The sequence below is a fragment of the Aulonocara sp. 'chitande type north' Nkhata Bay genome, linkage group LG10, assembly GCF_057382095.1.
Source record: "Aulonocara sp. 'chitande type north' Nkhata Bay isolate Kocher_YH1m ecotype deep benthic linkage group LG10, A_spYH_male_GT1.1, whole genome shotgun sequence".
NCBI classification, from domain to species: Eukaryota; Metazoa; Chordata; class Actinopteri; order Cichliformes; family Cichlidae; genus Aulonocara; species Aulonocara sp. 'chitande type north' Nkhata Bay.
The window spans coordinates 3,517,458-3,541,564 of NC_141353.1; the positions used below are offsets into that span (position 1 = coordinate 3,517,458).

The 24,107-nt window shown below is 42.6% G+C and overlaps 1 protein-coding gene across 1 annotated transcript; it reads right to left on the reverse strand.

The window, feature by feature from the left end:
• Positions 1-2,442: 2,442 nt before the first annotated feature.
• wscd1b (WSC domain sialate O sulfotransferase 1b) lies at positions 2,443-22,273 on the reverse strand. Its single transcript, XM_086307833.1, has 9 exons — positions 22,047-22,273; positions 20,377-21,025; positions 14,397-14,511; positions 13,117-13,301; positions 6,882-7,003; positions 5,888-6,065; positions 5,308-5,472; positions 5,001-5,201; positions 2,443-3,259 (listed from the first exon to the last, which is right to left on the reverse strand). Exons 2-9 carry the CDS (start codon positions 20,768-20,770, stop codon positions 2,907-2,909), a joined length of 1,713 nt encoding a protein of 570 aa, XP_086163959.1. The 5' UTR covers positions 20,771-21,025; positions 22,047-22,273; the 3' UTR covers positions 2,443-2,906.
• Between the last annotated feature and the right edge of the window lie 1,834 nt (positions 22,274-24,107).

Sequence of the window (24,107 nt, forward strand, 5' to 3'; positions counted from 1 at the left end):
GACAGAACCCACACATGCAAGGGGGAGAACATGCAAACTCCACAGACTTCCAGGACTTTTTTAATGATGCTGAATGTTGTATGATGAACCCAGGGCGTTCTTGCTTCAAGACAGCATGGCACTGTGTCACCGAGCTGTCCCAAGTATCATATACTGAACATCATTTGGATAATTACTGAAAAGTTATTTTATAAGCCAACTATTTGCCAGTCACTGAATATTATTGATTAAGATGTCATTGACTGTTACTAATAAATACGTATTAACACTAGATGATGTAAAAAATTAACAACACTAAATGAAATTTTGAATGGATTGTTCACTTTTTTTGTATTTTAATAAATAAACATTTGATCCTCTTTGAAACAAATCAGTGAAGATGGTACACTAACACATGGCACACAGTATTCAACAACTTTACATGATTTTTTAAATCATCCATATTATTTAAATAGTGACTTTTAGATTAGTTTCCAGTGTGTACAGCTTTCTTTGAGTTAGAAACGTGACATATTCAAACCTCTGGCAGTGATGTCCTCTTTGATTTTGAAGTGTCTGGTGTCATCATGCCGAGGACTGAAGAGCTCTTCAACCTGTCTGTTCATCTGGCAAAGGATACGAAAAAGAGCTGCAAATTATTTTAAATGAATAATTCCACCGTAAAGACAATCACCTACAAGTGGATTGTAAATGACTGCCAATTTGTGTGAAATTCAGCCTAACTAGTCTACTGTTTAATGTGAAAAGAAGACTCCAGGATCCCCATCAGGTAACTGTTAGTATCAGAATGCATGTGTCCGCGATCATATATGCACGAGTGGTGTCCCAGAAAACGTCTTTGCTGTCCAACAGGAACAGTGGAGCTGAACAACACTTTGTGAACATGGAGGTAAAGACCTGGCCTTTTGAAGTAATGCAGTCTGGACATGAAAGAGAAATTTGTTTGACCACAATAACAGCAGTCTTGTTTGGCTCAAATGAAGGGGAACTATTCTGGAGAGTAATTTTGAAGCATAGACGTGTTCTTGTTTGGGTTTGCTTGGCTGCCTTGGAGACTCAGCAGTTGGTTATTCATCTATGAACCCTACATCCTTTGAAAAACAGGCTGGTAAAAGCTATCCAAGATGGACTAGAAGTAGACGGTTCAACGGGACAAAAACACTGGTTCAGAAAGAAGGCAGAGTCATTGGCTGGTTTAGTCACAATGCAGATTTGAAACCCGTCACACTGTTGGAGGGTTTGAGAGAGATGTAGCACGTGGACGGAATTTCTAAAACAACTTGTAGCAGACTGATGTCAGACACTAGCTGATGTTTAAGCCACACGGTGGCTAAAGGGGACTTAGTTGTTTCATAGAAGATGGATATATATGCATGTATCCACCTGAAAGAGCATATTTTCTTTCTGTCTATACCATCCTAATCCGAACACTGGACGGACTTCTTTTTCATGAGTATGTGTGTGAATTATTGCACAACACACAAAGTTTCTATTGTAATGTGATGTTGGTGTGAGGCTGTGCTTTGTGTTGTCTGGAGAATCTCCCCTGTAAAACCACCTCGTTAGCAGCAGCATGTCCACCTTCTTGTATTCTGTCTCTTTTTTCTGTGCCTGATTTTAGAAGCTTTCTACTGTCTCAAATCTTCTCTTTGTACTCACCTGTATGTTCTGACGTACTGTATCAGACAGGTGTTGGTGAGGTTATCTAGTGTTAGCAGACAAAGAAGAGGTCCAGATTGTAGATATTGTCAGCAGTGAAATGGGATACTTGTTACAAAAAACAAAGTTCTAAGTGGTTAGTAGTCCACAATGAGCTCATAGAAGCAGGGACTGGATTTTGGAGTAAAAGCTTACATTCACATGTGGCTGATAGAGGAGGCATACATTTAGCTCGTTGCTGGAATCAGTTGTTTGCATCTCTGTTGCAGTGAATGAACACAGTGACAGCAGCCCTGCATGAATCTTTCATTTTCAGAGGTGTTATTTTTTTAGCATTGTCAGAGAGGTGCTGATTGTGCTACAGTTTCTGAGCAGTCTATGGTGAAATTCATTCAATTTATGTCTCCTTGGTGTATTTCATATTAATATCAGATACAAGAACGTGACTCAAATAAAAAATAAAAATGTAATGGTGAATGCAGAGAAAGGAATTTGCACCAGTGTTCGTAGTACTGATAGGTGCAAATTCAACCACCAGGTGGCACTGTTCTCCCAGGTTATTCCAGGAACGATTGAAAAACATCTGCACTTGAGCAATATGCGAGTCCTTTGCTAAGAGATCTACAGCGCACACACGTGTTTGCTTTCTTTGTGACAAGCTGAACAGCAGATACACAAACCCTCCCAATGTCACCTTGGAAATGGAGACACACCTGTCCTCACCTGGTAACAATAAAGTGAAACACGTTTCAAGTGATGCCAGTGTACGCAACTGCACCCAGCTCAAAGTAAACGCATTTAATGAAATAAAATGCTAATAGAAACATTTCATACAGTTTGGAGAAGTTTTCATTGTCATCACCATATTTCTGAGTTCATGTCCATATAACAGCATGCAGCAGCTCTGAAGGACATACAGATACATCCAGATCTACTGCCTAACAAATCCTTTCTGAGTAATCATCATATTTGCTGCTTGCATAGAGGCAGTCCTGGCCTTGACGCTTTCATACCTGTTCTCTGTAGAATTTCACAATGAACTGAAATGTTTCTCCAGTGACCTCTAAAGAGTTTCTCTGATTCTACGGGCATTCACAGTGTGACTGGCTTATTAAAGAGTCAGGTGGGCCGCTTACATTGGCCAGCGTGTGTCTGCTCCCCACGTAGCACTCGGTGGAAACCTTTCCTCTCACACACCTCTGCTGTACCAGTCATTTAAAGAACTACCTCATGACCTTTTCACATCATCATCTGGGGAGGTAATCTTGTGGAAGTCCGCTAAAGTTCCTGCTCTGCAGCGCCTGGTCAACAGCATGAATGTGGGAGTCAATCATCTGTCTCATGTCGGGAGTGAATGGGTCAAAAGAGGGCCGCTGAGCCCCTGAGCGTTTGAAATGCCCGTCTTGGTTGCTCTCTGCACACAGAAACCTCTCCTCTGTCATAGTGACGTTTAGAAAGGCTGTGATGAGCCGGAGCTGGGGGAGGAGATCTCGCTGCAGCTCCTCATAATGCACCACCAGGAGGCGACGGCCAAACTTCAGCCAGCTCACAGCATGAGATGCCCACCAGGGGGCATAGCTGGAGACAAACTCTGGCCATTCTGCAAGTGAAAGAGGGTACAGTTGGATTATTTTTAGCTAATTTGATCAGGAATCACACATAGACGTTGGATTTTATCAATATACTGCATGCTTCTGAGAATTTTCATTTTTGTGTCTGTGTCAGTGTTGAATAACTGATTGCAGAACTAAGTAAAAAAAATGTACGTGTCCCAAATGATCATCTGAGTGAATGTTTATCTGTGTGAATGTGGAAGACGCGACTCAACTGGTTATGACACAAACTATGGAAAAAAATATGCATAAAAACTGTGGAGAGCTCCACTGTGTGGATATCAAACGGCAGTACAACTTCAACATAGTTACTCCCAAGGTGAAGACTATAAATCAAATGATTTCATGCACTGCAATCAGATGATAAACATCATTCATCATCGTGTGAAAAAAAAGAGAAACTGGAATGTCAGCCAGAAAGCAGGCAGAGAGGAGACAATGCAGCATGTGTGTGTATATGCCTGTGGTATAGACAGGCTGGCTCGTTGTTGGGTCTCTAACTAACTGGTTGTTGGAACTGGTGTTTTATTTTGTTTGCGTTTTTTGTGTAAGAGCAGCCAATAGCCACATACAAGGGTTGATGAGCGCATCGAGGTGTTTTTAAGCTTGAGACTGTGACTGAAATGAGATATTTTAACTTTTTTTCTATAACATTCATTACGTTCTTAAACTATACATGAGACATTGTAGTTACATTTTGTAAGAAACAAAGAAAAAAACTGTCAAGAAGTAGTGCAGCATGGTGATGGTTTAGCAGCATGATGCCACAGCAGTAGCTTTCAGTCCACACTCATCTGTATTCTGCATTATCCTCAGAACACTCTGTCAACAGCTTTCAGTGGGACCAAGAAACTGCTTTTTCACTGTCTTTTGAAAATCAAATATTTTCAGTGCTGTGAGCAACATGAATGTTGTCTTCTTTAACCCCACGGTATGGAGAGAAGGCATTTAAAAACTCAGAGCAAATAAAAACTATTAAATAGGTGAATGTAGTCCCCGTAAACTCATTTCAGTTCAAGCGACTTGTAAAAAAGTTGAATTAAAACCTGTGAGGAGAGATATTAAAGAGACGTGAAAAGCATAAAGCTACAACCAACCAAGAACCTTCTTCCTGTGAAATGACGACCCTAACCGCAGCGGCGCCAATAACGAGATTTACGATCCCGCAAAGGTCCGTCTGCGTACACGTTTACGGTTTCAACCACTCCTATCCAGCCCTCCAAGATTCCCATTGCTTCTGATTGTCACAGGTAACGCAAGCATCTGCTTGGAAAGCGGTCTCCTGGCTGGAGTGGACAGTGAACACATCACCTATGCTCGACCATAAATCTCGCTATACCGCCCAAGTACGTGGGAACAATATGACCATGCAGAGACTCGCCCAAAAAGCCACAAACGAGACACAATGAAGGGTGTGATCTGATGTCTGCTATGCCTGAATGCTACATTCCATTTTTTAGACTTTACTCAACAGATAATTGTTTAGTGGAACAAAGTAAAAAGACAACTTTTGAACAAAGTTTAGACAAAGTTTGACTTTTCTTAAAGGGTGGCTGTCTGGTGCTCAGGAGTGAGTCTTGAGTGCTGGCCTGTAAATATAAAGGTGCTTCACGACATTCATCTCTTGTCTACTCTTGTTGTATCATCAACAGTAGGACATTATGCAGCAGTAACTATAGCAACCTTCAGCTGAGCCATAAACCACTTCATTCTATTGGACTACATCACCTTTACTCTTCCACTGGGCATCTGTGGCGTGTCCTAAGTGTCCGGCGCACTTGCGGTTGAATTCAGCCATTAAGGAGCGGTAAGGGTTGCGAATCAGCAGGATGGCAGAGTCAAACATCTCAATTTCTTTCTGCCCACTTTCATGGGTCTTTACGCAAATGCTGCGGCCACTCTTCCAGTAGTCCTTCTCGCCTTTGAAACCTGGTACCAATGAATAAATGAATAGATAACAGTCAGCTGTAGGGCAATATTTCATCAAGCACCCACTTAAACTCTCATTTCAGGACACGGACTGTGCTCTCCCCACCTCTGTTGTACAGCGTGCCATCGAAATAGAAGCTGCCAGTGTAGTAGCCGGTCACAAGCTCGATCAGGTGTCGTACCCAGGTGTTGCCTGCCCCGGGAAAACTAGAGAGAGCCACAAGGGAACTGGATCTTTGAGGCAGAAACATCCTCTCTTTGCACCTGGAGTCTGGAAGCACAGTTTTTTTGTTTCAGCTGTTGTATATCAGCAGAATATCAGAATATATCAGAATATGTATGAGAATATATAGTAAGTATTGTAGCAGAGAGCCTGAAATGGAGTTTTTTCTTTACGTGGCACAAATTGCAGTAGGATTACAAGTCACAGATCAGAGCTGAAATTTGGGATGAAGACTGTTTTCATTTTTACTAAGCATCTGACCCCAAGAAAACAACACAGTGGTCACAGAAAGTCTCTCAGTTGGGACTTAGAATTAATGCAAGACTGGAACTTTAGCTACACTGCATGATCAGCAAAAAATGACTGACACGGCACAGTGGGATGGGCTCAAAATAATACATTTACAAATAAAAACACGTGCAGATGACTAACACATTTTTGCATTGTGTAACAAATATCTCACCAAGCACAGGGGTATGGTAAACTTGGTAGTGGTCAGGCTCTGTGGACGCTGTGAGTGCAGAGGCGATGGTGTGGTTCCCCACACACTGCTGGTTGTCCGACTGCTGGTTGAGACTGAAAAGAGATGACGTCCATGTACAGAAACAGTGGGGTTTCTTGAACACAGCCAGTGGGAGCTCCTACAAACCAAAAGCACAAATGTTCTTCAGGTTGTCATATGACTCATCACACCAATTTTTCTCTCCAAAGACTTCTAATCTAGCTAAGGGTGATCTGTCATCTCAGCTCAGATGCCACCTGACAGGTGGCAGAGCAGGTCAGCCACTAACCAGAAGGTCGGTGGTTCAAGCCCAGGCTGCAATCCAAATATCCTTGGGCAAGAAACTAACCCGATGTTGCTCTCCGATGCATCCATCGGAGTGTGAATGTTAGATAGAGCATTTAAGAGCTTAGAAGAAGTGCTTGTGTGATTGGGTGAATGAATTCGTTGTGTAAAGCGCTTTGAGTGCTCAGACAGAGTAGAAAAGTGCTATATAAGAACCAGTCCATTTACCATTTACTCAGCTGAATCTGCAGAACATCCCAACTCTCTTATTTTTCCTCACTCTGCCAGGTAGCAGGAGGTTAGAATGCTCAATGTCACAACACGAGGACACTGGAGTGAAACTTTTTTGGAACTGATATGCATGCATAAACACACACCGCACGGTGAGAATTAATCATATTGCAGTCACTGCCAATATTTCTACCATCCATATTTCTGTTTTTTGGAGGCGACACAGCTGCACAGAGTAAGATCTCAGTGCAGGATGCAGAGTATCTACATCTCATTACAGACACATTAAACCTAAAATATTCAGCAAAAATCCAGAGAGCTCTGTGCTCCTACATGTGTTCTCCAGGGAGAGAAGACAGCTCCCTGAGTGGAGAACCACAAGTAGAGTGTGCAATAAATTGATCATCATTGCTGTAATTTGCAGAGGAGAAATTCAAACCTTATCAGTGCACGTCTCGATGCAGGACTGCGTGGTTAGGTTCGGCTGAAAGGAGTAGACGGGGAAGGTGCCGATGATGCTTTTCAGCAACTTGAAGCAACCCCGGTAGTGCACATTTCTGACTGCAAGGAGGAAAAACGCACACGGGGATGATAAGGAATAGCGCTCTGCTAGTGACTGCAAAACACATTTGAAGGGTTTGCCTTGCTTTGGTCAACATTGGGGAGCATTTATTTCTATACAAACAAGTAGCAAATGTCAGATTTTCAAAGAAATGTACATGCAAAGGGTTTCTGCGATAATTATCTTTCCATACTTGGCTGAATTCTGGTACACAGTGTAATACATTCACAAGTCAGCTGCAAATCTCCAGAGACGCCGAAGCTTCCAGTCATGAATATTAATATTGTTTATGATCATCAGCTGCTTATATAATAGATTCGCCCTTGACTGCAACAGGAGGAGGGAGCAAATCTTTACACAAGTGAAAACTGTTTTTATAAGAAAAAGTTATGGATAATCATTATAGCTGGATTTGTCGTGGTCATTGTGGGGCTAATACACAATTAGTTTAGTTGAGTCAAGAGTTTAGTCATAAAACAAAGAAGAGTAATGAGCTGTCAAAAAGGTTTTAAAATGAAGCATTAAGGACCATCCAGAACAGCAACACAGGTTAAAAGCTTGACATTTTAAAAGTGGCACATTAACTTTGTGCAACATCCTGCTAAGATAATACAACTTTAAGTATTTACTTAAATATAAATGTCAAATAATATACAGTCAGAGGTTTATGTACACTCATCATGGGCATGAATGTCATGGTAATTTGAAGCTTTTAATGATGTCTTTGAACTGTTTGTTTTTCAGGGTGGAATAAAGGATACGTCTTTAATGACTATAAAAATAAGTTTACATTTATTTTGGATTTTCCCTAATGCACACAGACTCAAAAGTACACATACAGGCTGAAGTACGTAGATATATACTCTTAAATATTTTAATAAGTGGTGCTAAAAGTTCTATGCTGATTTTTAACTTTTAACAAGACCAATGTAATTAACTCTTTGCTAGCAATCATGGTAGACTATACTGGTAGTTTCTCTTTGCCAGCACAAAAATGATTTAATTTGACAGACGTGACTGGACTGACCAAGACTCACAGCGATAACAGCAAGAAGGGGAGCTGTAGATCAGCATGAGTAGCATGGTCTCTTACAACCATTTCTAAATAACTGCACATTCCAAGATCATCAGTTCAAACAATTTTATGTACAAGTTATATAGATGTGTCACCACTTTGCCAGGATATGGAAGAAGACCTAAACTCTCAGCCTCACCCACATAGCAGACAGGTCTGGCCCGGATCTGGTCTCAAGCCGGCACTGCTGGCTGACTTCTGGCATGGTAAGTGGTATGTCATCCAGATATGGGCCAGGCCCATGGTTTGGTTTATGTGGCCCAGGCTCATAGAAAGCAGGTCTTCCCCAGATCCGGCATCAAGCTGGCTCTTCTGACTGACTGGTGTCATGGCAGGGTGTATGTCAACCAGATGTGGGCCAGGTCTGGCAATGATGGCGCTATTTATGTTCCTATTTTCCTATTTTAGTTAGAAGACCCAAATGCCATGTTGCAATACTATACTGCTATGGTATGGTTTCAAATGCAGGTTTGACAGGCTTGTGAGTGTACACTTTATCCAAAACCTAGTGAGGGTTTACTCATGTTCATCACCAGGTAGTTGTAGGCAGTGTTGGGGAGTAACGGAATACATGTACCGCCGTTACGTATTTAAAATACAAAACATGAGTACCTGTATTCCGTTACAGTTACCGTTTAAAAAGGTGGTATTCAGAATACTTTGTTGAAATAAATGGATTACACTGCGGTACTTCCCTGTTTCATTTTTTCGCGGGTCAGGACTGTTTGGGTTTTGTTTGACAGCTACGTGCCGTTGTTCCAGGCGGCAGCGTTACGGTTGCCATGGTTACAGGGTGACGCTCTCTCTCTGTGTTTCCTGGGTGAGAGAGCGCCTTTTTGTTGTTGTTGTGCTAAGCTAACATGCAGAATGCTACAAGCATAGCTCTAAAGAATGTAGCATCATGGGCAGTGTAGTCCGTGCTGCAGGGAGAATGGACTGCCAAACACGTTATGTGTCTGTGAGCGCGAGGAGGGAGAAAAAGGAAAAGTACGAGTTGTCATCGAGCAAAAACGGGAGCTGGAAGCATGTAAATATAATAATAACCACTGCAGCCAAACAGAATGCCTGACGAGCCCAGTTGTAAGTAAGCTATTAAGACTCGACTGTACACAGTGTTCGTGTTTTCCTCCGAAAACAATAAGTTCCATTGGAGCCTTTCAACGCCTCTCTCTGTCTCTGCTAGCAAAGTTGACCCAGACAACAAAGTAAAGCTATTTTTCGGCTATGAGCCCGACACGAACCCGACATATTAGCCAGAGGTCCCTTTACTACGGTTCGGAGCCGCGGACCTTCAGTAATAGTAATAAATCACACAGCAATAGTACATTCACGTAGTTGTAAAAAGCATGATAATATATTAAGTAATCCAAAGTATCCAGAATACGTTACTGTCATTGAGTAACGTAACGGAATACGTTACAGAATACATTTTGAGGCATGTATTCTGTATTCTGTAATGGAATACATTTTAAAAGTAACCTTCCCAACACTGGCTGTAGGTCAGGAGGTTGAGCAGGTCACCTACTGATCGGAAGATTATGAAGCGCCTTGAGGCGACTTTTGTTGTGATTCGGCGCTATATAAATAAAATTGAATTGAATTGAATTGAATTGAAGATTAGTGGTTTGATCCCTGGCTCTTCCAGTCGGCATGTCAAGAGTGTGAATGTGTATGAATGCAGTTAGGAAGCTCTCAGTTTAGAGAAAGTGCGTGATTGGGTGAATGTGGCATGTTGTATAGAGCACTTTGAGCAGAAAAGCGCTATATAAGATTCACTGTCATGTTACTTTTGCACTATTATGTTCTGGCACATGTTGTTATCATATGGGCTGATTCAAGTACACGTTAGGCTGACATCTGGGGCCAGATCTGAAACTGTTCTGGGCCAGCACAGGACCACCAGTGTGTCTGCAACTGGCCTTGTGCTGGCCAATGTGTGGGCCACCTCTGGCAAACCAGATCTGGGCCAACAAAGGGCCGTCATTCTTTGCAGTATGTGGACCATGTGTAAGCACATTGTGTGGGCCAGATCCGGGCCTTTCCAATTTTGCTATGTGGGCATATGAGAGGAAATCGAATGGGTGTATTCAGTAACCACCAACGCTCAAACCTGTCATGAACTGAAAACCGCTGGAACACCAGCGTCACTGTCTACAGTGAAGCAAGATTCACATTGCCATGGTCTAAGACGGTGTCGACCAGGAAAGAAATTCTTGCTTCTTCAAACTGAAATTTGCAGATGATCACAGAGATAAACTATTATGGTCACATCAAAACTTTTGCTATTTCTCCATAATGAAAAGAGACATGTTTGGGGGTGACAAACCCAAGAACTGGACTTGACTCCAAAAAAATCACCATTTAAAGCTACACTTGGCATAATACTGCAAAGAAGCAAAGGAGTGGAATAACAACAAAGCACAGTTGCCAGTTACACAGTAACACAATTTTGTCAAGACCATCTTCCCAGAGGAAGCAATGGCATGAAAAATAACAAAGAACAGGATGTTGCTGTGTTATATTTTTCTTATTATTTTGCATTACAAATACTACAACAATACCAGAACCAACTCGCAGATGGCTGTCGCAGCAATGCAGCCCGCTTTCTAGGTGTGCATCAGACAAATATGATGACCGCAGGAACGGCGATGGAAGGATTTGTCAATTTAAACATCAGCCAAAGAAATGCTGACACATCTCAGCCAGTCTGTCACACAGTCTGAGATGACTCAGACAAGGACTTTTAGAGTGGAGAGTAAACACTATTACATGCTTACATTTTATTACGGAAGGAGTTCAGTTTTTTGTTTTTTTTGTTAGTAGCATATTAAATGTTTGCTCATTATTTATTCATGGTTTAAATATGTGCTCGCTGTTGCTCCATTTATTACTTAATTTCGTTTGCATTAGGTGTAAACCTAACACAATGCATCATTTTAGTCACAAGTGGCATCGGTTCATTTATGCAAATCAGCTCAAGCTGTTTGTGTGTGTGTGTGTGTGTGTGTGTGTGTGTGTGTGTGTGTGTGTGTATATGTGTGTGTGTGTGTGTGTGTGTGTGTGTGTGTGTGTGTGTGTGTGTGTGTGTGTGTGTGCGTGTTGATGTGCGGGCTGATAAATACCTTTTTATGATAATCTTTCTTGAATAAAGCCCCCACCGTTTCACACACCTTCCCCTTTCCTTCTGTAACACTGTGCACTAAGACAAATCCTTATCCTATCCTGCTGTGCTTTTCATTGTAATTCACTTAACTTTCTTCTTTGCTCCTAGCTGTGAATCCCAAAAGTTATCTGATTCTTTGGTTCATATCAGACGCTTTCATTTTTTCCGGAGTGGTTAGGTTAGACCAGAGATGGGCAGTAACGCATTACTTGTAATGCGACCACTTTTTTCAAGTAATGAGTAAAGTAAGTGATTACTATTGGAATAAAGTAATAGATTACTGTTACTTTCTAGTAAGCACGCTGCATTACTGCATTACTAAACCATGATTTTGTTTGTGAAAGTGTCTCATGACAATGGCGTACGAGCGTGCGATGTCCGTGGCAGGAACAGCGAAAAATTTAACTTCAAATCTGATCAAGCACCCAGCACGCCACCACGGGAATGTGAAATTCCCATTCCCCTCCATGACATGACCGCAGCGGCTCCGGGCAAACCTCCACAGGCCCCACTCCTGCTAAACAACTGAAAATAGATTCAAGAGCGACAGGACTTAGTGCTGCTGAATCTTTGATTCTGAACATTATTTTATTGTATATCTTGGAAAATGCAGAAAATAGGTTTAAATGTTATATGCAACAATCAGAGACTGTTGGATATAATTTAATTTTTGCTTGATGCATAAAAGTTTAAAACTAATAAAACAATTTTTTAAAAGTGACTTTTCCATTTGATTCAATTTTATATGATGGATTATGCAGACAAAGATCGATTTGGGTTGAAAGGCCTAATGCTTTATTACTTATTCAGGTTGTGTATCATGTTTTTAAAAAGTATCTAAGTAATAAAGTAACTAATTACTTTTGAAAATAAATAATCAGTAAAGTAATGGGATTATTTTCTTGGAGATGTAATCAACAATTAGTAACTAAGTACTTTATTCAAGTAATTGGCCAACACTGGGTTAGACAAAGCAAAGTTATGGTTAAGTATATGTAGACACATTTAGAGGAAGTAAATGACGATAAAACCTTCAAAATATGAGTAATGTTGGGTGGTTCCAGACAAAAGATGATGAATGTGAAAGATGCTTCTCTGGTTGTGTCTCCAAAACAATTCTCCCTCATCGCATCGACAATGCATCCTCACTGACCAACAAAATATGAATAATGCACCGTGGAAGTGACACGCTGACCAACTTGACAACATCTCTAGAGCAGGGGTGTCCAACTCCAGTCCTCGAGAGCTACTGTCCTGCAGCTTTTAGACACATCCTTGTTCCGACACATCTGAATCAAATGAATGACTAGTTACCCGGCCTTTGCCAAACTTGATGGCATGCTGAAGAGGTAATCCAACCATTTGATTCAGCTGTGTGGGAGTTGGACACCCTGCACTAGAGAAAAGAAAACAACAAAAACTGATGGCAGTATACCTCTGAAACGTTGGATTCACCAAAGAAGAAAATGTTGAGTTGAGACAGTAGAAACTTTGGATCCTGTGGTACTAAATTCAGTTCAATTTAAACTCTATTGAATTCATACAGCACCAAATCACAACAAGGTCCTTTATGTGGTAAGGTCAACCCTTACAATAACACAACTGCTATCTATACCAGTCATCTGATTGTTGGCGCTTTCTCTAAGTTAGTTCCTGGACAGAGGAATCAAATGTGCTGTATGTATAAGGCTTTGGTTGCACAGCGGCATGTGGCAGCGTTATAGATGGTGGTGTGGGGAGTGCATAGCTTTAACTTTTCTGTGTTGTTGTGTTTTGAGAATTTAACTTCAGTCATTTCTTCACTCATCTGCGGAGCCCGTGTAGGGTATAAATAGTAAACGGTGCCGTGTCTTCCCTGAGGGAAGTCAACTCACATTTTCTGTGACCTGGCAGCTGCTCCTCCACCTTGTATATGGAGAGACGGCCCACGCCGCCACAGGGAGACCCCCTCTCACCCCGACACACCAGACTACAATCCTCTTCCGGAGCCCGAGGGCTGCTAATCCGATTCCCGCAGTGGCACTCGGCTCCGTACTCCAGACCTGCAAACTGGTAACCACTACACACACACACACACACACACACACACACACACACACACACACGCACACACACACACACACACACACACACACTGATAGTTATTGCCCTAGCCAATGGCAATCCATAACCTGAAGCTATTGCCCTCTGGCTATGCTCTCCCACAGGACTTTCGATAACATTTCAAACTTATCATTTAACTCAAAGTTACTGGGCTTACACATACAGTTTCCCCGTGATAGCCATCAGTGCTTTTCATTCTGCACTCTCCTGACTGTGTAATGCCTTCTTCTGGCTGCAGTGCAGTCACCTCTGATCTGTACTTTACATATCAAGGCTCTTGTGACTCATCCCCCTTTCCTCTTCCTTTATCCAGGCTCCTTGGGAAAGACAGAGACCTCATCAAAACTGACCTTTTCATGTATGTCCTTTGAAGCTTGCTCATAAATTGCCTTGACTTTTTACTTTTGCTCATTGCGGTAATTGGCTCGCTCAGGTAACGAGACTGCCTTCCATGTGGACAGGCAGAGGGCGGGTTTGCATTTGAGATGGAAGCGCCAGCTATCCGCCTGGCAGCATCCATCTGTCCTCGGCTGTTCCCGTTTCACTGGGGATGCACTGCTTCCTGGCTGCTAACATATAAAAAGGAATAATTCAAGCAGGTCATTCCTTGAGTTGTGTTTGAAAAATTCCACCTGTCTCTACATGTTTAATAACAGGTTTGTTGAGGATGTGGCAGCGCTGATTACTCGGCTCACACTGACCCAGTCAGAGACTTCCACACCACAGCACGTCCACAGGAAAAGCACATATCTAACCACTGATTTATTCACCAACTGCTGGACTCAGCTCATTAAGCGTTCTATAACACACACACAAACACCTCCCTTCTTCCTTTTTCTGCAACAGATCGAGCCTTCTGTCCTGGCCTGCTCTTCATTCTCCCCTCTCTCACTCCTCACCCCCTCATCTTTTACTGTCATCCAGCCACCTGGCTCTCCGCTATAGCTCAAAACACAGGAGGCATTCATGGAGGAGACTGAGATCCAAAGCATTTACTCACACAGCGAGCTTTCTGTGGTCCCTTCACAGGAGCCCGCTGTGAACGCATTACCTTTCCGAGCAGGTGTCTTGACACAAAGAACTGGTCATTTTGCGCAGGTCGTAAAGCATGGTCCCTCCCAGGGCTCGATCGCTGGCGTTGTGAAGGAAGCATCCGATGTAGGTTCCTATATGAAGAAAAGAAATGTGAAATTAAAATTCATTCAGGCAGAAAAGTCCTGTGGTGGCACTCAGCGTGCGCAATCACAAAACCAAGGCAGCTGAATGAAAAGTACACATTTATGGTCAAATCTAATAATAAAACAGGAATCGGGCACTTGTCATTCAAGAATCGGACAGATTTCCAGCAACGCATTTCTTTTTTCTTTGATTTGACCTTGGAATTTTCCCTTAGTTTTCGCCTATCATCCTTTATTGGCCAAATTAAACTGAGTGACAGACTCATAAGGTATAAAAATACTCACCATTAGCACCATTGACAAACTAAATAATGTCCTACGTAGTGCCTCGCAAACTTAGAACACATTTGTTTTTTAAAATCAAACAGAAATGAGACAAATTGTGTATGTCCATGTTTGTGTTTGGTCCATGTTGCACACACACACACATGTTGACACACTCCTCTGCAACTTGATATGGCATCTTCGGTTTGGCTCCGGACACATTCTCCAAGACTGGCAGAACCAAAACAGCCTTTGCGTCATCACTTACTCACGGTTATTATGCACAGCAGCATGTATCGTGAGCCATAACATCCAACTAAATTATAACATGGCAAGGCTTGATTTATCCAGCAATGTAGATGATTGGTATTTCTGCATTACTGTGAACCTATTTACTTCCACTAGAATAAAAATCACCCGTGCAGAAAGAAGGATGTAACGCATAATAGGCTACAGCAGACTATTATGATGTGCTGACAAGATTAAGGCACCATATAAGATGTAACCCAGATTCAGTCTTTGATGTAATCCCTGTCTTTGCCACATTGCAACATCAAACTCTGCTCAGCTGACACATTAAAGTTTTCTTTATAAATTTAATTTTCAGCGTGCGAGGGAGCTGATGCATTTCTTTGTGTGCAGATTTAATTTCCATCTTCCTCCTCGAGTCTGACACTATTATGTTTTGAGGCCACATGCTAGATGTTGTTAGTCCTTTAGGAACTGAGTTTTTGGTGGATGGAGTGCGTGCACATACTTGGCTTTTAGGTTTATTTTGCAATCCCTAACATGAATTTACGTGTATCGATGTTTATAGGTTTTAAGGACACGAGGGGCTTGGCTTTCTGTTTTCACTTTACTACCAGCGGCGAAATAGGCCGATGCCAACTGGTCAAAGAGAGGATTTAATAAGTGTTGGAGGTGCATGTGACGGGGACTGATGGAATGTGCAGCAAGGTGAGCAGACAAGACAGAAACACGCAATGGGCTGTGAAATCTCTGGCAGGCCAAGCATCACCGTATCGAATTTGTGATTCAATCAGTCTGCAATGTCTTCTGAAGCTCGTCCAGCCTGTTGTGCTGGAGTCAGGCTGAGTCACCAGCCGCCGGCGCCCAAAAAACAAATGCAGGAGTACAACGGTAGCTGCTGCCTCAAAGTACTGAAAGGCTGGGACCACCAAAGAAGAAACTCAAATGGCATCACCCAAGGTGATGCCCCCCTATGCCTCTCAGCCACCCGGCGGTGCAGGTCATTGTTTTAATCAAAGTGAGAAAGAGACCCCGGGCAATAGCAGCTCAGGGTTAATGGAGGGAATCAGCCTGAATTCCCAGACATGATAGAAACGACTGCACTTTTGGCTTGCCACTGTGCTGCTTTCTTAAACACCAAGACAGATGGCTGAGCTGGAGCTGATTCTTCCCCGCAGGATTGGATGGAGGAGGCTAATGACAGGATGGCCAAGAATGAGGACATGTGCTGCTGCCACGGGTAGCAACTGTGTGTGACCATTAAAGTCCGCTGAAGGGGGTTCATAGCCTCGCTGCTGGATCTACATACTAAAACCCTCACAAGTGTGAGCAGCGTCATAAAAAAAGGACAACAAAGAGGGTTTCGATGCATTACAGGCTGACCTGAGACAGGATGAGAGGAGGATCATCTCAACGGGGTGTCGGATGCTGAAAAACACAACACTCCTAAGACTGTTAAGACTTTTTCACACACACACTGCAGCCCTGAACTTGTCTAGACATTATGCGGAGGAGCTGCGTGTCAGAATGATGCATGCTCTATACAGCCGCCACTGCTCGCCTGAACCAAACCGAGTGTTTGCAGTAGTGAGAAAGCATTTAACAAGGACAAAATCAAGTGCAGCATTAATTCAGGGAAGCCACAGAGTCAAGCTCAGCTGCAGATTAACTGATTTCAGTAGCAGCACACATCCGATACACTTCCACATATCCAAATGGTTATTTCATAGAGGGCATGCTATTTAAGCTCCTTATCTGCAAACCCACCTTGTAACCGACCTCCTGCCCAGCTCCTCTTTTTCTGACTTAATCTCCTGTTTCTGTTTCTGACTTATTCGGTGTCATATCTGTTGTCACTGACGCCAGCTCTGTTCTGAACTGCTCCTCTGCCTAACTCAAACATTCCACATACCCGCATGGAAGGCTCCAGGAAAGAGCCATGGTGCAAAATATAAATTACTGCAGATGGAAATAGCTTTTCTTCTTTGTCTGAAGTTCAGAGTTGCCAGTCACATCACAGAGTTAATGCAGAGACCTATTACGTTCACATCAGACTCCCAGCGAAACCAAGGGGCAACTTGGACTCTTCCATGTGCCTTTGGGCTTTGGGAGCACGAGTACAGACCACTGCACCGCTGCCACCTGTGTGTACAAATCACTTACAGCACTGAGTGAAACTTTGCCAGAGAATCAAATACTTTGTCATATCTCCATCTACACATCTCTCCTTATTTGTACTTTACATATAAATACATTTGTCACTCATTCCTGCAATGTGTAGGGTTTCCAGCAGCAGATACAAAGTATTATACATCTCTGACGTTTATTATAAAATGTTTGAACAGGTAGAGCTCCTGAATCCATGGATATATGAAACTGAAAATGCATGTGCAAACTTCTCCATCTGGCTGTGTGATGTTATTACTGCTACACCCTCTGTGTGAGAGCAGCCACTGAATAAAGATGGGATAAAGACTAAAATCATGAAAATGCCTTTTGGGATTTTGCACCTTTTTGGAAGTCCAGAGCGGAGCGGGACTGATATGTCAGGAGATTACAGCCAATAAATGAGCTACCATAGAGAGATATGTTTAACCACCTGTCTTGTCCTCACATTTGTTATTAAAATAAAAAAAATCTCTTTTAAAGGATTTTTATTGTAAGTATTTGTTTTCATTATGTGATTAATACAAACAGGGGACGGTAACTCTTGATCACATTTTTAAAATTCAGATAATGTGTGCTGGCCTGAAGCTTTTGGGCTTCAGTCCAGAGATTTAAGCCGTGAAATTTGGATAACGAGACTGTTTTGGATGGGTAAGAGCTGTTTAATGGCAGCCTACCTTGGCTGAACCACCTTATGATAGTCTTGATTTAGCTTCTTATTACTGCTTGACTCACAGTAAGTAGCAGCATTTCCCCTCTCCATTACACCGCCTATTCTACTAAATAGGAAAGTGCTTTTTAAATAATTTTAGACATGGTGCTGCAACTGATATTGATGTAACACTGTCTCTAAGACTGTACCTACTTTCATTATAATTTGATCTTTTGATTAACTCATTTGCTACCAAGTCAATTAACTGTTATAGGTTTTCTTTATTCAGCAAGTAGTCCAGTACACAAACATTCACAATAGCAGCAATCACATCTCATTTGAGGAGCTGGAACCAGCACATCTTTCTGCTTTTCTATTATTTTGATGACACATTTAAAGGTTTATGCAGAAATATTTTCCTTTTGCAGAACTTTAGATGAAAATAGTGATGCTTGTTTTATCTCGCTACACTAAATATGAAGGTAAAGACCGTAGGCTGCTAGCTTAGTGTAAAAACAGCTAGCATGGAGATTGCTACTTTGGTTCTCATTTGAGGTAAGAAGGCCAAATATCAGTAAGGTCTCCAGTTAACATTTTTCACCTTTCTGTGTGTGTGTGAATCTGCCATCATGGTGGAGTTTGTTTGCTTAACACAAAAACTAAACGGTGACTTTGTGGGGTGCTATTTACAGAAATGCCTTTTGATCAGAAGCAGTGACTTCTTGGAATCAGTCCACTAGAGGTTCAGTGAGATATTTCTTGCCTCAAAGTCCAGCAACAGCAGCTGGAAGCTGCTGACAAGACCCACCAGCGTCTGGTTTTTATGTTAAGCTAGGCTAAAAATGTGTTAGTCATGGTGGGAAGTGACTGCAGCAGACGGCTGTCCATCCACGAGCCTGCTTGTGCTGGAGGTTACTTCCTGTTGAGAGGGATTTTTTTCCTGTCACCAAGTGCTGGTTCATAGGAGGTTGTCTGATTGTGGGGGTTTTCTCTGGGTTACTCGAGGGCCTCTTCCTCACATGATAAAGCACCTTAAGGTGACTCTTGTTACGATTTAATGCAATATGAAGACAATTTAATTTAAATGTATTTATTAAATATTGCATTTACATGTAAATGATTTTCATTTCAGTGTCAAATACATGTTGTGGAATTCGAGTGATTGCTTCATTATTATCTGGACTGATATCCTGAAATAATGCATATACTTGGTTTAGAAACGGTGTCAAAAATACGCTTTTTTCTAAGCCCTTCAACCGGCTACTTTCACAGGGCCTGTGGCACAATAGACTTGGGTAATTGAATTCTGTGTCCTGGGTAATACTTTTTAAAAAAGACCCTTTGCCAGATGGCTGTTACTGAAACTGATCTCTTTCTTGCCTCAAACATTTTTCATCTGTATTACCCTACTTAGTGACTGAATGGTCATGTAGTGTCTGTTTAAAAAAAGGATTAAGAGCTTTTACGGGATGCTTTTCAAGAATGGGCTGAAAGAACAAATGTTCCACCGAAGGTAATTCCAATTTCAGCAAAATGGCAAAGGCGCTGACAGGCACAGTTAAACAATGGAGTAAACATCCATGGATATCTCAAAGTACTCAAGTAATGGTGAGGGCTCCTTAGCAGAGAGTGCAAGTAAGAAATTATATCGTTTTTTTAGCTTCATAATTACTAATTTATTTTCTGGAAGCTACTTTAGTGCTCGTCTGCCTTTTTTTTTTTTTTTACTCTTCTGGTTTCGAGAGGATCAGTGAGCTCTATCTTTCATCTACAAGATCTGAAGCAACCAAATGTAAAATGTTATATAAATGTATAATGAAGCTCTTCTAAATGTTCTAAGGTCATGATTATCTGTTCATAAATGTCGAATGAAGCTTGTTGTGAGTGCACTATGTGAGTCCTGTGCAGAGAGTGCGGTTTCCCAGCCCCTGGCCATCTGAACAAAAAAGAAAGCCCAAAAATAGAAAATAAACATGCATATGTGCTCCTGATATGTTGTTCACGGGGAAATCCGTCGGCTCAATATGCTCATAGGGTATTTTTGTCACTTTTTCCCCCAGAGTGTTTTCATAGACTTTGTAATATATGTTTTTAATTTAATGGCAGAAGAGTTGTCCAAGCTTGGCCACGGTCACCTGTGTGGCCTTCCTACGATTTGTGAGAAGGCCACACAGGTGCAAGTCAGTGACATAGCAGAGGTCCCGGTGTTTTAAAAAAGCAGATCTAAAACGTGTTAGAGTGTTTAAAATCCCAGCTCTACATTCTCAGCAGAAGTCATTGGAGAAGATCTTTTTCCACGTAAAGAATCGTGCATTTGTCATGATGCACGTTAATGGCATTAACACTTCACTGGCACACTAATACATCTAAATAGGGCGACGCAGTGACCAGTGCTTGTTTTGTCTGCTGGCTAGTTAGCTATACTAAAAACAGCAGTGAACCTTGTCAAGCCACAAGTGATAGAGGCAGGACAGTGTCAGCTCAATGTGCAGACAAATTCATAGCTGTGCACAGTTATTTACCTTTGTGCCTGCTGCTTCTCTGGACGGAGACTCTTTGCTCTGGACTCTCTGGCAGCAGACTGTGAAACCAGCGATGATGCAAGTGTTGGACCCCTAGGCTTCGGGAAGCAGTCCAGTGTCGCCCTCCTGCCTTGGCTCCCCCTCCAGACGCAGCCTGAATGGCAACCCATCTGGAGCGTGCCCTCATGCCCAAGCCTGCAGTCCTGAGGGCAGTAGGAGGTGCAGAGAGGGACCACAGGGGGGGCAGGCTGGCCAGGTTTGGCTGAGCCACTCTGATGCTGGAGCGCTGTAGAAGCAGGATGCTGCCTGCCATCAGATAGGCGATGCCCAAGCAGAGCAGCAGCATTTGAGCCCGCTTCAAGAGGCAGTGCAGCTTGTAGAAGGGTGCCACCATTCCTATACCATTTACTGTCTCGCAGCTCAGTGGAAGGCCATTTGGCGAGTAAGGAGAGAGAGCAGATCTGTAGCCTACTTAGAACTTCATAATAATGACAAGACCTGTAGGATCTAGCAGAGGTGCAAACATTGTCTTGGTCCTTTTGGAGCCACAGAGTCTGAGATCAGCAGTGTAACAATGGATGTATCACACCAGAAAGATTTAATATCCAATGCTGTGGTCAGTGACTCCAAGGGGATCCTTGGGTGTAAGCTGGGGGGAGAAAACAGAAAAAATAGCAGCAGCTAGATTTAATGCAAGCGTATTTCTCTATATGTCAGCACAATGAAAAGGAAAAGATGAGCCCGACTGGTGAATTAGATTCACAGCTTATGTTGACATATCGGCTTGTGTTTCTGTCTTGCAGCGTCTTGCAACAAATCCCATGGTGCTGCTCCATTGCTTCCATTGTTCGCATTTGTTTTTATATCATATTGCTGCCCAAAGTTGCGATTCCTGATTTTAAAATGACACCGAACCTTTGTGGTTTCAAAGTGCATTCTTGACCTTATCTCCCAGCTTCCAAATCTCAACTATCTCACTGAAAAAAAATATCATGTGATTAAAACTGTCTGGAGAGCGCATTATGGGTGCTTATGAAATGGGGATTATCATAGCAGTGTGCGCAGACAAACTCTTGCCTCATCCGTGGAGAGATGAATAAGTGATGAGTGGGGGAAAACATGCAAAGATGAGATGTTGAGGATCGCTGAATATGTAGGCTAAAAACACTGTGGTGTTCGCAGTGTTCTCTGAAGCCTGACACTTTGACTGAAGAGTGGAGCAGTGGAGTGAACATCCGATGAGATCCATTAATGCCTCGTTGTCTCGGTGGCCGTCACACACCGTCATGCCCTTCAGCTCTACTTTTCATCTCAGGCCTTCTAAGACACACTCCACCCCCCCTCAAAAAAGTAGGGGTGCGGTGATGCTCCCTATGATAGAAGCAACAGTTTGCTCAGTGAACAGTCTCCGATCATGTCCAAGTGCCCAAGTTATGTTCAACTCCACGTTTTTACGCGTAAAATAACTTGCGGTTGTGTATTCGAGGTGAAAAACAAAGACGCGTGGCTGAATTGATTTAGTGGAACGGGATGGGAGGTTGAAAGGCAAATGAATCACAAGCGAGAGTAAACACGCATCACCTATTTAAGAAGCCGAGGTCTTCCATCTTAAAAGCCCCTCACCGTGCCTCCACCATTTACAGTATTGAATGTTGGACCATGCGGCTTACCTTCAGCACCGGAGCGGCGCGGCATCCTTCCACTGCGCGATCACTTATCAGTTTATAGCCGTTAAGATCGCTGTTTTCCTCGCTTTGTTGTGCACCGAGTGTGTCCTCGGCGTTTCCCAGAGCTGTTATATAAGCTCGCTCTCCCTCTCTCTTTCTCTCTTTCTCTCTGCCAGCGCTGCTTTCCGTCGCCCCAAAAGGCTGGCACGGCGATATAAAGCGCAGGCAGTACGTGTGTATGTGCTTGTGTGTCAGAGAGAGAGAGAGATACAGAAAGAGGAGGTGATGGGGACGAGAAGGAGGGGTAGTCGGTCTCATTTGCATTGGTGATGTGGACGCGTCACAGCTCCTCCACCGTGCAAACGGGAGTCGTGTCCAGCAGTCCACAGGCTTTACTGCACATAAGGAGGGCCTTAAAAGGCGTGCAAAGGCTATGCTGAAGCCCATCTCCATACACTGAGCTCCATGCCCACAGTGCACTATATATTGAGGTACAATGCAGAGGGCGGCGGGGCAATAAAACCCCACGCGTGAACCATTTGAAGGACGTTTCAGAAAACGCCACAGAATAATCAGATCCACGTCTAAATAAACAAACTAGGACTGAATCTGACAATATCAGCATTGCTCAGAGATCCAGAGCACAAATCATGCAGTGGTTCCCGCGCGTGTGGCCCTACAGGTTAGGCTCGTTGAAGCACTTAATGAACTGCCGTGACTCACGCGTCAGTCTAGCGTGGATGACGTCCTAGCACTACAGCAGCACAGTCAGAGCCTGGCCTCCGTGTTCCTGCCACCAACAATGCAGAGCAAAGCAGTACTTAAATGTGTGTTCACGACTGAAGGTAAAGAAAACAACCACACTTACCCGTGAAGTTACCGAGTAAGGTAGTAAAGGTGGGTCAAAGTGATCACATAGTGGAAAGCTATTTCGTGAGTTATTAATGAATTATGCAATAAAATATGAATCTGCAATTTCATTTACAGACGACCTTTTCTTTTGTTATCTACACATTCATAAAGTAGGCCAATTCATTATTTGATCATTTAACTGACAATAAACAGAGGAATTATAAATACATAAATTCCTAAATGAACTAATAAATGAATTAATAAATACTTTTTTGTACTTGTCCTCCATCATAATATGTTTATGTTCTTACAAATGGTTTTTCTGTCGAGATCATTTATGTTCTACATCAGCGTCTTCTTCAACTGGAAGGAGGTGTGTTTGTCAAGAAATCCTTTAAGTAACAGGTGGATGCTGGTGTCTGTAGTTGCTAGCGTTGCTGGCTTTACAGTACCTCTATGATTTGCTTGTTGTGCCGTTGGTTTTTTCTAGATCATATTTATTGCAGTTACAATGCAGTCTGTTATCATTTAGACCAGGGGAACTCCAGGCCTCAAGGGAGGGTGTCCTGCAGGTTTTAGCTCTCACCCTGGGTCAACACACCTGAATCAAAATGGTTAGTTCATTACCAGGAATCTGGACAACTTCAAGTCATTTAAATCAGCTGTGTTGGATCAAGGACATATCTAAAACCAGCAGGACAGTTTCCCTACCCCTGATATAGACGGTCATGAATGCAGCTTGAAAACCTGTCTGGCTAGCTTTAGCAAATAACTTAGCATTGCACTGTCTCACCCAAATATGACTGCTTATGGGGACCAACATGAGAGCAACAAATGGTCATCTGTAAATCTTTGAAATAGCGCTTTACAAATCAGACGTCAATTGTCTTCCACTTTTCTAATTTGGGAGGCAATCGCTAACCATTATAGGGCGAGAGGCGAGCTACACCCTAGCCAGGTAAGAGTCTATTATAGGGCTAACGCAGAGAGAGAGAAATCCATTCTCACCTACAGTCACTTAGAAAGCATCAAATCACTTAATTACCCAGAGAGATCATGTAAACCCGCACAGATAGGGTCAAGCCTGATGGTGCATTTAAACCTTCGATTCTAACCCAGGACCTTGTTGCAGTGAGGCAAAAGTGCTAACCACTACGCATCCATGCTGCCCACGTCACAAAAGATTTGGGAATTTTGATATGGTCTATGCCC

Coding starts and splice junctions, on each gene's coding strand:
- wscd1b (XM_086307833.1), bottom strand. CDS start 20,770: ATGGTGGCACCCTTCTACAAGCTGCACTGCCTCTTGAAGCGGGCTCAA. Junction 14,512..20,376: donor GAGAAGCAGCAGGCACAAAG/GTAAATAACTGT, acceptor TTCTTCATATAG/GAACCTACATCGGATGCTTC. Junction 7,004..13,116: donor GCTGCCAGGTCACAGAAAAT/GTGAGTTGACTT, acceptor TCCTCCTTGCAG/TCAGAAATGTGCACTACCGG.